The sequence below is a fragment of the Synchytrium microbalum genome (genome assembly GCF_006535985.1).
Source record: "Synchytrium microbalum strain JEL517 chromosome Unknown SmJEL517_scf0061, whole genome shotgun sequence".
In the NCBI taxonomy this organism is placed as follows: domain Eukaryota; kingdom Fungi; phylum Chytridiomycota; class Chytridiomycetes; order Synchytriales; family Synchytriaceae; genus Synchytrium; species Synchytrium microbalum.
In genome coordinates, this window is record NW_022158410.1 from 91,811 (window position 1) to 103,901 (window position 12,091).

Consider the following 12,091-nt stretch of genomic DNA (forward strand, 5'->3'; position numbering starts at 1 on the left):
TATATTCTAGATTGTCAATCAGTCGTACCGCGCATTGGTCTTCGTAATGAGCTAGTCGACTTGGAACGCACGTTTGTAACTCCAGAAAGAGAATTATTCCAGGAGTTATTCATCAGTGTCGGAAACTCAAAACCACGAATGATGCCAGCTGGATCTAATGAGGACATGCAGCGAGAGTTACATGAACAATTAAGGGTGATCGACTCAGCACCAGTGCCAGCATTCCCTTTCGAGCTCCCAGAAACCTCTCTGTTGGTTCAAGAGCTTTTGGAAGATCTGACGAGAAGCTGGACTGTACACCATAACCTGTCTCGACGCCAACTCCACGGTAACTTGACGAATAGACTGACTGAGGCTCTGAGCACGATCACCAATAGACGAAAGGATCTTCAAAAATGGCTTCTCGAATCACTCACGACGCAGCCATCAGATAAATCTCTTAGATTCAGTCTCTTGATATTGGTTAACCGTATGCCTCGCTTTAATGTAGTTGATGCATTGAAGATGGTATTAGATCCCAGCATAATCTCGAAACTGAATCCACTCCTGAGCCCTGCATCTGAAATTGTTATAAAGACGGGTGCTATTTGCTTCTTGGACGCATGTGTGTTAGAGGACAAGCTCACGAGGATGTATAGGTGGACGCTTGGAAATACTGTTCCTGATGGAAAGATTGTTGAAGAACTGGAATGTAAACGAGTTTGGAGCATCGACGAATATCCAAGTTGGCTTGTATTTGAGGTCGAAAACTGTCTTCAGATCAGGCCTGATCAAGCTACTCTGGCAAAGCAACTGATTGACACCAATTCAACTCTCGGATCTATTGCTCAAATGAACAGTGAGTGATGTTTGAAGGGTTTGTATCGTTATGGATTCGGGACTGACCGAATTTCATCCACAGTGGGTCTTGGAAAGACCAAGGTCGTCATTCCACTGCTGCTTCTTTACTGGAACTGGCGTAAAGATAGTGCCAAGTATTTGATTAGAACTTTCTTCCTCAGGTGCTGGTACAATTGTTGTTGAAGAAATGACTTATGTCCCTAAACATCTCTGTTTCTCGCTCTCCAGACCTCTACTATCAGAATCACTGGAGACATTCAATAACTGTCTCACGGCCAGTGTCTTTAATCTGAAGATATATCAACTCCCATTCCATCGTCAGATCAGCTTGACTGACAAGGACGTTGGCAATATCAAGACGGTCTTGAAACAATGCAGACTGCAAAAGTCGGCTATAATGATTGCTCCAGAGTTTTATTTGTCAATGAAACTCAAGTGCCTAGACCCGACTGCACTGTCAATCCAAACCACTCTACAGGATGTAGTGAATATGCTTGAAGGTCCCTCAGTAGTCAACATCTTTGATGAGAGCGATACGATGCTGAGGCATCAGTACCATCTGGTCTACTCTGTTGGCAAAAAAGTGAAGAGGGAAGAGTTTAATTTGCAGGAACGTCTAGATGTCATCGCTACGGTGTTTAGACTTCTGGGCAAGCTGGACTTGTCACAGGTGTTGGATCTAGTAGATAATACTCAGCACAGCTCTCCAGGAGAAATCCGAGAAGTGAGACTGCCAACGACTGCCACTCCCAATGATAGGATGTTATTAAAATCAATTCTCATTGACACCCTGATTGCCAAAGCTCGAGCTCCCCAAAAAAACATCCAACAAGCTCAGGAAGTACACGAGTTTTTATGGATAGAAGAGTATGCAGGGAATGCATTCATGATGGATCGAATTCGTGACGCCGTTATGAACGCAGACGCTGAAATAGACATGAATGTGCGACCACCAGAACCAGGCCTTCGAGACCGTGAATACTGGAAGGTCTTGATGTTACGAGCATTGTTTGCCCATGGTATATTAGAGTTAGTCTTGACTTTGAGATATAGAGTAGATTACGGTATTCGCCCTGATGATCCTGCTCACCCTCGATCAGGAGATGATGGTGGCTTCTTTGCCATACCGTTCAAGGGAGCAGACACCCCATCCGATCGAACAGAGTTTTCGCATCCGGATGTGCGCTTGGCTCTTACGACTTTATCGTATTATTATAAGGGATTGACGCAAATGCAAATGAAAGAAGCTATTACCGGGTTACTTTCGCTAGGACCTGCTGCTCGAGATTTCCATTATCGGAGGTGGTGCAACTCCATTCATGATTCTCCAGGCACTGGAAGAAGAATCGTATCGGTGGAAGATCTGAACAGTATTGATGAAGTCGGAAAGCTCAATTTGTCCAACGCTCTACAACACAACGTATTATACAAAGCTTTTGGAAAATGTGCTGAAACAATTAACTTCTGGTTGGATATGTTCGTCTATAAACCCTACGTCAATCAATATCCCGAAAAGATCCAATGCTCTGCTTGGGATTTGCCAGGACAGGATTCAATCAATATTGGATTTTCTGGTACAAATGATAACAAGGTGTTGATGCCATTGTCGTTAAGTCCAATTGACCAACAGGTATGCCAAACGAGCTCGACTATGAACAACTCTGACAGTTTTTTGCTTAACAGAGCAAAACTCTTTTTGCCACAAACGGCAAAATGTTGGCGACTTTACTAAGAGGGCCCGAGCTCCAAACAACTGTTACGCTGATACAAAGCGAAAATGAACCGCTGTCAACTAAATTGCTCAAACAAGCAGTAAGTGTAGACCGTGTCGACGCTCTCATCGATACAGGTGCTTTGCTAGCAGGTTGCACCAACAGAGCAGCTGCAGAGCTCGTCTGCGAGCTTCTGGAAGATTCAGCCAAGAAGGGTGTGGTATACTTTGATGTTGAATATGGAGATAATGGCGCCTGGATGATGCTAGATAGATCTACCAGACTCCATACTGTAAAATCACGATCACCCATTCAAGAACGGGAAGCGTTTGTCATTTTTGATGAAGCGCATACCAGAGGTGCTGATATGAAGCTACAAAAAGACGCTAGAGCTTATTTGACTCTAGGACCTAAAATGACCAAAGACAAACTTATGCAGGGTGCTGGAAGATTACGTATGCTAGATTACGGCCAAACTCTGATTCTTGTCTGTCCTCCTGAAGTAGTTCAAAGCATTGAATCGATGAAGGTCGAGTATGGTAGAAATATCCCAACTCTTTCTGTAGCCGATATTGTACTATGGACTCTTGTCAATACTGGCAATCAAATCTCGGAAGGTTTTTACCAATACTGTCGACATGGGCTACACTTCCAGTTGACGAAGATAGACGCAGATCAAGCCTTTTTAGTTGAGAAATGGAAGGTAGAAGACTTTCAAGATGTAGAAAGACGTTCCAATGTTAATATGTTGGTCCGCAACCTAATCAACGATTGGAGGGCGGAGATGCCGGATCAAAGTCTACAGATCGATAAAGCCATGAATCCCATCTTAACGAAATCCAACAAGTATGGTGCTGCTATTGAAGTCCTCGTATCTAATGGCCAAGAAGAATGCGAGAGAGAAACGAGCAAAGTAAGCTACGTATACCAATGTTACTCTGAATGACTTCATTTAAGCTCGGACTCTTTTGATTTACTCTTTTAATTTACTTAGGAAGTGCAGACACAACATGCAGTCACGGTCATTAAACATACGTGCAATCCAATCTTGGAGACACCTTGGGATTACACCGCCGTGCGAACCATTACCACCATTTCGGAACTTCATCGTCACTCTTGTTTTATCTCGACAGTTGGCCAGTTTTGGCGCCCGGTTGATGGGAAAGGAAATGAACGAGCTGTAATAAATTGGCCTGTCGATGACCTTAACACTCTTCAGCTCGTGAGGAATCGAATTACTCTGGAAACCGGTGACCAACTATTTGGAACTCTTAACTTCTTTAAGACTGTTGAGAGCCAAACTGCCAATACATCATCATATCAATTCTGGAGATTTGTAGATGGAGTACTCTTGTTTCCAGATGGAAAGGTAGTCATGCTCTCTGATCTTGAATCTGACGGGATTCTAAATGCATTGTGGAACTGTCCTGAAGCATCAGTGACATTCGTAAATCTATCTCGACTCAGACAGCAGGTATTTGAGAATCGTCGTCAGTGCCCACTCTTCGCTGGAAGGAAATTCAATGATCCTGAACTATACTACAATGCTTTAACCGGATTAATGCTTTTCAACGGGGACACGACATTCTCTAGTGACGGTATTGGACGTTACCTGATAGAGCAATGCTTGAAACCAATGGTTGCTGCAGCTAAACCGGAAGCCATTGAAGCGTTTATTGGAGGTCGTGGACTGTTGATGACATATGATACATCTGATTTGGAAACGGTCTTGAAGTATAATAGACCAGTTGTAGCCAGAGAACCAATTGAAGAGTGAAAGGTGAGTGTGGTAAAGGCTCTTTCTAGGTATGTTGTTGAAGTCAATCTAATACCAACTTTTGCTCAAATAGGCACAAGGAGTGTGATCTTCATACTATTATAAACTCCTCTGATTATCCCCAAAAGCAATCAAAAACATATACCCCCCCCCCCCCCCCCCCAATTTGTGTTAACCTTCCAAAGCTTCCAATGAGTATCCAGTCTGAGCCATTCGGATTAATCATTGTCGGTAGTATTCTTTGAACTCGAAATATCAGCTTTGTTTTAAGTAACTCCTGTTGGCACTTGTCTTCCTTTGGTTCAACTTACATGTCTCGTCCCGTTTCGTCATCTAAAGAAGTGGCTATGAAACAATTCACAGATCCGAATTGATATCCTGGAATTGAAACCCTGCTTCCCCTTGAAACAGACGTTCACACAAAACCATCCCTAGTCGCTACATAACCTACACCATCTCACAACATCCAAGACACTCCTGCAAATCCAACAAGCATCAAATTCTTTGGAAATTTGTTATATTTGACTTGTTTGAAATTTGGATAAATGGATTTTGCTTACTAAACAGACTGACTGAACTGACTACTGCAAACACTATATACAAGAGACCCACAATTACTGCTTGTAACAAGTAGCCCTTTTACGATACTGGAAGCCCTTCAGCGACTACAGCTTCACCACGGATGCCCCACTACAGAAAAGTGATTGAGTGAGTTCACATGAGTTCACACAAGTATTCTTGGCTTTTTTGGGCTCAACAGCACCCAGTACAGTCAAAACACAAAACCACCACATACCGATTCAAGCACATCCAAATATCTCGCCACCATCGTATTCCTCACATGCTTCACAATCCACCTGGACTTCATAATCGTAGCCGAAATCCGTCCCTCACTCGGGAAAATATCAAAATGACACCAAACAGCCCCCTGCGAAGACGGAAACGTGCTCATCGACACATCTCTAATATGCTGATCCCTCGGATGCGATCCCCCATCATGTGTCCGGACATTAACAAACACATGCGACCTGAACTTGTTAATATTGCGGTCGACAACAAAGTAAGTTTTGCGGTCCAGGAAGGACGTCATTGCTTCGTCGAGGGACATGTCGTGGAGTGGGAGGTTCATTACATCGTATGTTTCGGCGAGGCCGTTGCCCGTGTAGCCTGGTTTGACAATTCCGATTACAGAGCAGAAGCCGACGTCTTCTGAGTGTGGGGAGGAGGAGCCTGGGCGGAGGACGTAGAGGAGGGCTGCGACGAAGGCTCCAAAATGGCGTTCGGGATGGGCGACGCGGGCGTCGAGGGTAAAGTAGTTTACGGTAACTTGAGGAGGGACGAGGCCGGACAGACGGAATATGCGGACGTCTTGTGGGAGGAGTGGCAGACGGCGCATGGCTTCCTCGTTCATCAGTCGGTGGGTTAATATGCGGTGTGTTGGGATATCCTAGGCGAAGAGGGTTTGATCGTAAGTGATTGTTCTTGATTATCCATCAATAAAATGTTTTTTTACCTTTCGATCCAAATCCTCATAAAACATTCCCAAATGATCCTTATACAATCGATGACTCTCCAACTCAAACACCATATGATTCATTCCCAGATACGCAAAGCTGAGTGTCGGACATACGACTACCACCAACATGGTGTTGAGTCGTGACAAGTCGTGTTTCAAGACTTGTTGCAGCTTTGTGTGATCAAACATGAGCTTTTCAGGCACAACGATGATTTTATGGCCCTTTTCTTGGATTATGGCTCGGTTGGACATGGTGCCGAATGTTCGGGCGATTATTTGGGGGAGGCCGAGTCCTTTGTAGATTACACGGCTTCGGAGAGCTGGGTGCTGGATGGTAGTAAAGAGAATGTCAGCTGGATGCCAGAAAAATAGAAACGAGAAAGTGCATCATTCACCCTTTGGCAAAGTAGTTCACAAGCTCTATCCAGTCGGTCAATATCAATGGGCTTGCTCTTATTTGGTTGGAATCGATAGATGAACTAGAATTGAAGAGTGCGTGTGTGAGATCAGTTCCGAAGAAACTGCTAAAGATTCTGTCATACCTGAATGTTAAACTCATACGTTATTCGACGTCTATAATGATTCAACACAATCCCAGCAAACGGAACCGGGAATTCCTCCTCCAGATACGAACCAACACATCGTAACGCCGTCTTTGGTACTTCGTATACCGATCCCGTAGAGAATTCACTTGATTCATCCAGTGCATTCGAAGTACTAATAGCTTTTGCAATAGTACTCGGCTTTGTTCCCGGCTGAAGCAGCAGCACAGCATCAATGCGGTATTGGTGCTTGTTGCGCAAGTGGAAGATGAGTCTCATGACACTCATAGAGTTGAATCCGGCTTCGAGCAGGTCAAAGTCTTTGCCGCTCAAATGGGGAGAGCCAGATAAAGAGGCACAGAATTTAGATATATCCTGTGCTATTGTATCGTTCTCGTCTAATGCGGTGCCGACTTGCATTGAATCGGCGATGAGTTTATCAGCAATTAGCTGGAGCTTGGCGAGATGGCGTTTATAGGATACGGTCATTGGGAAGGTGTCCAACTGTTTACTAGCGTTGAGATATGCGTTATTGACTCCTGCATGCTGGATCACTTGTCGAGCATGTATCAATACGGGATCCAAGTGTTCGGCGTCTAATAAAGGTGTAGCTCCTAGAGTCGTTACATCTGATGACGTGCTCATCGAATCACGTCTACTGCGAGTCTCTGTATACAAAAGCACGAGCATATTCGAAGTCGATGACTTCATAACTGCAACGTCCGATACCAAGTGACTTAGTTCAGCCTTTAAGAGTTCATCCAAGTACTCCAAGTCGACATACAATCCGTTGAGCTTGATACGACGGTTACTACGACCCTTTGGAATCAATTTCCCACCATTTCTGTATTCTACCCAGTCGTGAAGAACTAGCATGTCTCTACCGTCCCTAGCTTTCCTAAAGGAGTCTGACGAATTAACGCCATAGTATCCACTAGCCATCAAACCAGGTGATACGACCGCCAAGATAGCTCTGGTACCATGTACCTTTGGCATCTCATTACCATCCTCATCTAGCAATACGATATCCTCTACTTGGCCCTTTACAGGTGTATACTCAATAACCGTATCGGCAGTGATAGTATCCAATGGCGAGAATTCCGTAACAAAGGAAACCCACATGAGTTCAGTCTGCGACCATTTAGCACGTATTACAGCTTTAGGAAACAGGCTCTTGGCTGTCATGAGAGATACCGGAGTCACCATTTCACCAGCGAGAGTGACGATGTCTACTTCTTCCCAGACGCGAGCGCCGTTTATCGAGTCTCGTACCAATGTCAGGATGCTTGGCGTGATGTGTACGTTGCGAACACCAGCGTCTAGTGATTTTATATATCCTTCGGCGGGGGTGACTTCCATGGCGGAGTCGGGTGGTGGTAGTAAGAGCGTTGATCGTACGTAAGGGGCGTTGGATACGGTAGATGTAGCATACAAGAATGTGGGTGCGGAAGCAAGGTCTCGCAGTGCGTATTGCTTGAGTGCAAATGCTGGTATGGACAATGGCGCTCCTTTTGCGATTGTTTCCATTGTGATTAGAGTTGATTTTGGAACTCCTAATGCATAATTGTTTTGAGTCAGTCACTCCGACAAATACAGGGTTCCGAATACTAGTGCAAGTCGTTACCTGTGGTTCCAGAGGTATGAGTGATCCAGGCATACAGGGGAATGTCTTTAATAGACTCGGAATACATCTGAATTGAAACATGTCAGTATTTGTTGACTCAAAAGTTGTATCGACGCACAAATTACCAACCTCGTTAGAGACTTGAGAAATATCAATGGAACGGACTCCAGACATATCCACCGGATGTCCCAGCTGCGAATATAGCATCACATGGATATTTAAACGTTCAGCGAGCGCTGCTCGAGTCTCGGCAGTCCAGTCCTTGTTAAAGACACAAGCTGTACCTCCGACCAGCCAAATAGCATATACACCCAACACAAAGTCGATCTCAGCTGTTACATGCAGCCCGTATACTTTCATGGCATTTTGTCGTCTTGTAGCGACATTGTTGTTACCAGCATCATGAGCACTAGCAGTGCTGATTGTGTATGCAATGCGGCGGATAGAGTGCCAAGCTTCAGAGTACGATATAGAGGTATTTCCAGACTTTAAGAAGATCAATTCCGGTTCTTCCTGGGCGACTTGGACCAGCACTTCCAGAGGGGTTGGCTGCATGTTTCTTAAGAGTGCAACCAGACCTGTTTTATGGTGTTGGGAAGTAAGCGGTCGCTTGATGTTGAAGAGTAAAATGATTACTTACAATATAGTAACAGCGACTGGGAGCTTTAGGTTGGCACTGTTTCTTGTCTGATCTCGTCCGGTTGTTGTTTGTGGTTTCTGATAGAAAATGACCAAAATAGAAGTTGGCGGAAAGTAAGGAAAGATTGGAAAGCAAGATACCGCAAAGGGTTTCAGGAACCCACCGTGAATATTTCAATCGATGCTGCACCATCGGACCTCCAATTTTTTCAATGCACTGCTGCCTTTACATTTCGTAATCGGTCTAAATTTGTTTAGTTGTTGGGAGCTGTCGCAATCACGTGAATTTCTGGCACAATAACTCGTTGATACATGAAGATACAAATTATTTCAGGGTGGATTCCATCGAAATACTTGTGCCTCTGACTGCGATGGACGCCCGTAACAAGATGTTGTCAAACTGTAACTGGTTGCTCCCTTCCCGACATTCCCAGAGTGTAAGAGAAGCTTCCAACCAGCTCGTTACAAGCTCATTCAGCGTGTCAGCATTTAAAATGACAGGTATAACCACATGCGTCATGCCACAATTCTGTTTTGATGAGTAAATCATGTGTCAATGTTTCCAATAAGGACGCGTCGATCTGCATCTCCAGCTTGAATTGATACGAAATTGACTTGTATCGGCGGTCTAAGGGCTCAAATGCAGTTTGTCCACTACCTCAAAAAATCTTTGTTCGTCCACTGCCATACCGTTTAAAACACTCGCCAGAAAAAAACAAAAAGGAGCAGAACAAGATCAGTAGAAGCAGTAAGTCCAAATATTTCTTCCCTTGTCAAGCATGAATCTACTCGAGAACTATCCCTCATCTAACTTTCATCTCGTCTCAAAGGGAAACGTCAAAAACATAATTGATTTGACAGGAGAAACAAGATGCTCGCCAACACGTCCAGCGCCCCGCAAACTACAACCGTAGACAAAAAAGCATCATTGAAAGCCCGTCTCAGAAGCGAGCTGGATGAGTCTCTTGTAAAACTCGCTCAAAAGTCCACCCAGTTGGAAGAAAAGACATCACAGCATGAAATACTCACGAAAATAAACTCGGCCCTCCATACCGAGATAAAAAGCATCAGATCACAGTTAAAGGATCAGATGGATGCCTCAAAGGGAATAGAGGACTCGTTTTGGGCGTTGGCTCGTATTGTTGTAGGGGATGCTGAAATCGCTTCAAAGGATGTTGATCATGTTATGCAAGTCGCTCAACAACGCATGGATGTCGATCTGCAATCACCACAACCGATGCAGACGCCTAGTGACGATGAGCATTTGGCTGCTCTGTCGCGGATCTTGTATGGGGATTTGAAGCTTACGACTAGCAAAGTAAGTGTATTTGGCTGCTTCCAGCAAGCATACAGTCGTCTTGTCGACGCGCTTCTTATTGGCTCACGGATCGTTTGCTTCACACTCGCAGGGCGCATGGAAGGCCGTCTGTGCCGACATAACCACCCTCAAGAACGAAGCCAACGCACAAACCTCCCTCGTAGCCCAATACGAAGCCCAGATCCAAACCCTCCTATCTCAGCACCGCTCATACGAAACATTGCTCGGCCAAGTCGCTCAGGAAGCTGCATCACGAACATCCCAGCTTGATTTCGAAAAAAACCAAATCATGCGAGAGGCTATTGAACGTACGTCTGCATCTGACAATGAACGATTACGGGTTGAGAATATTGCTAGTGAGCTTATGATGAAGGGGAATGAGGAAGTCGCTCGGCTGGTTAGAGAGCTGGAGGCGTTGCAGGCTATGGATAGAGATAATGTTGCGGTCAAGACAGAGTTGGAGAATCGGTTGTCGGTTATGCGAGAGGTGGTGAATAAGCAGGCCGCACCACACTTCTTGGGAAGTGCTACTTTAGGTCGTTTAGTGTACGGAGGTATGTGATATTACAGTGGCTTTTTTGCTGGATACCATTGTAACAAACACAATATTTCGCTAGACTTGCACAAAAGCTTTGCAACTCACTGGAAGCCCGACAGTGAAGCCAAATCATGCTCACAATGCTCTCGTGCATTCGGCACCTTAACTCGAAGACACCATTGCAGGAGCTGTGGGGATGTGTTCTGTGCATCTCATGTTGCCAAACAGCTTAATCTCACTCTAGGAGATCTGACTATTTCAAGCACACTTGGGGTTTCTGGTAAAGTGTGTGATGCGTGCTTTAATCGGCTTCAAGTAAGTCATTCTTCTGCTGTGGTCCCTTGTTTTTGTCCTATTTTCTGATTGTCTCTTCATGCTCAGGGCAATACGATTCTTGACCTGGAATCTTTGCATCAGGGTGATGTTGTAGCTATGGAATTGTAAGACAAGGACTTTTCAAAAATATCTGTAAAGAAACAACAAATAATGTATCATCTAAAAACGATTCATATGTAACAGATTTGTATGACAATAACAGACAACAACAAGGACAAATACAATGGCTTTGACGTAAAATCTCTGTTAGTTGAATGTGTGTACTTTAAAGAGAATTCCAAGACTGAGATGATATGACTTCTACAACCGAGGTCGTTGTTTCCGGCCAACTTGCTCAACTGTAATGATTTCTTGCTGCTTTCAACTTTGACGTCGATTCCGTTCAGGTAGCCCGAACGAGCAGGTCGTTCAAACAGGACGTTCAGCAATGATTGCAAAAAATGCCATAGCTCAAACCAGTATTGATGGAGTGTCGGAACGCGAGCCAGACTCATCATCGTATCAAACAAGTCCAAATCTCTCAACGGGGTTGATGAATGTTTCACGACGGTACCATTCTTGGCTGCCTACTTGACCGCTGTATGCATCTAGATCAGACTACTGAGAGGGTCAATTTGAGAACACCTGGTACATCTTGCACGCCATCCCGGCATATAATTTTTGGTTGGAACTCACTGTCGGCTCTGCAATCACGATAGCATGCAATGACAATTCCACAACGGTAACAAGACTGTGCGTTTCACCACTTGATATGTCCTCCAATGATTGTTTCTCCAGCACGGAACTCATGATATGAGACAGCGACTGTCAACACGTTGCTGCTCCATATGTCTGAAAGAGAGTGCAGTGAGCTTACTGACGGTGCAACAAAAGCCTGTAAACCTTGCCAATACATCTCGAAAAGTCAATTTCTCCAACAACGCTTCCTATTCGACATGACCAACGTAATTCCTCCCGGTAGATTCTGATGCGAGGTGATTCAAACGAATTCTTTTTGCTTTTTGTCCAACTCTTACGACCACTGCATCAATGTTCAATTTGGAGCGAGAAAAAAGTTTAAGAGAGATGAAAAAGCTGTAGTTTGAGTAAGCAATGACGAGACGTTCGATACTACGCACGTCCAGCTCCAGAATCTCCATAATAGCCAGCATTTCACCACCCCGACGTTTCTATTCACCATCCTTGAAAATGGGCTAGAGATCTTTGGACTTGACTGAAATTGTTTAGTTCAAGATACGTCATAGTACAA

General features: G+C 44.5%; 2 protein-coding genes across 2 annotated transcripts; one reads left to right on the forward strand and one right to left on the reverse strand.

Annotated features, from left to right (window-relative positions):
* Positions 1 to 4,968: 4,968 nt before the first annotated feature.
* SmJEL517_g05842 (uncharacterized protein) lies at positions 4,969 to 8,566 on the reverse strand (the record flags this gene model as incomplete). Its single annotated transcript, XM_031171768.1, has 7 exons — positions 4,969 to 5,019; positions 5,126 to 5,776; positions 5,843 to 6,172; positions 6,241 to 6,324; positions 6,388 to 7,940; positions 8,012 to 8,078; positions 8,141 to 8,566. 7 exons carry the CDS (start codon positions 8,564 to 8,566, stop codon positions 4,969 to 4,971), a joined length of 3,162 nt encoding a protein of 1,053 aa, XP_031022258.1.
* Positions 8,567 to 9,521: 955 nt separating this feature from the next.
* Positions 9,522 to 10,950, forward strand: SmJEL517_g05843 (uncharacterized protein; the record flags this gene model as incomplete). Its single annotated transcript, XM_031171769.1, has 4 exons — positions 9,522 to 9,968; positions 10,060 to 10,522; positions 10,586 to 10,821; positions 10,888 to 10,950. 4 exons carry the CDS (start codon positions 9,522 to 9,524, stop codon positions 10,948 to 10,950), a joined length of 1,209 nt encoding a protein of 402 aa, XP_031022259.1.
* Positions 10,951 to 12,091: the final 1,141 nt, after the last annotated feature.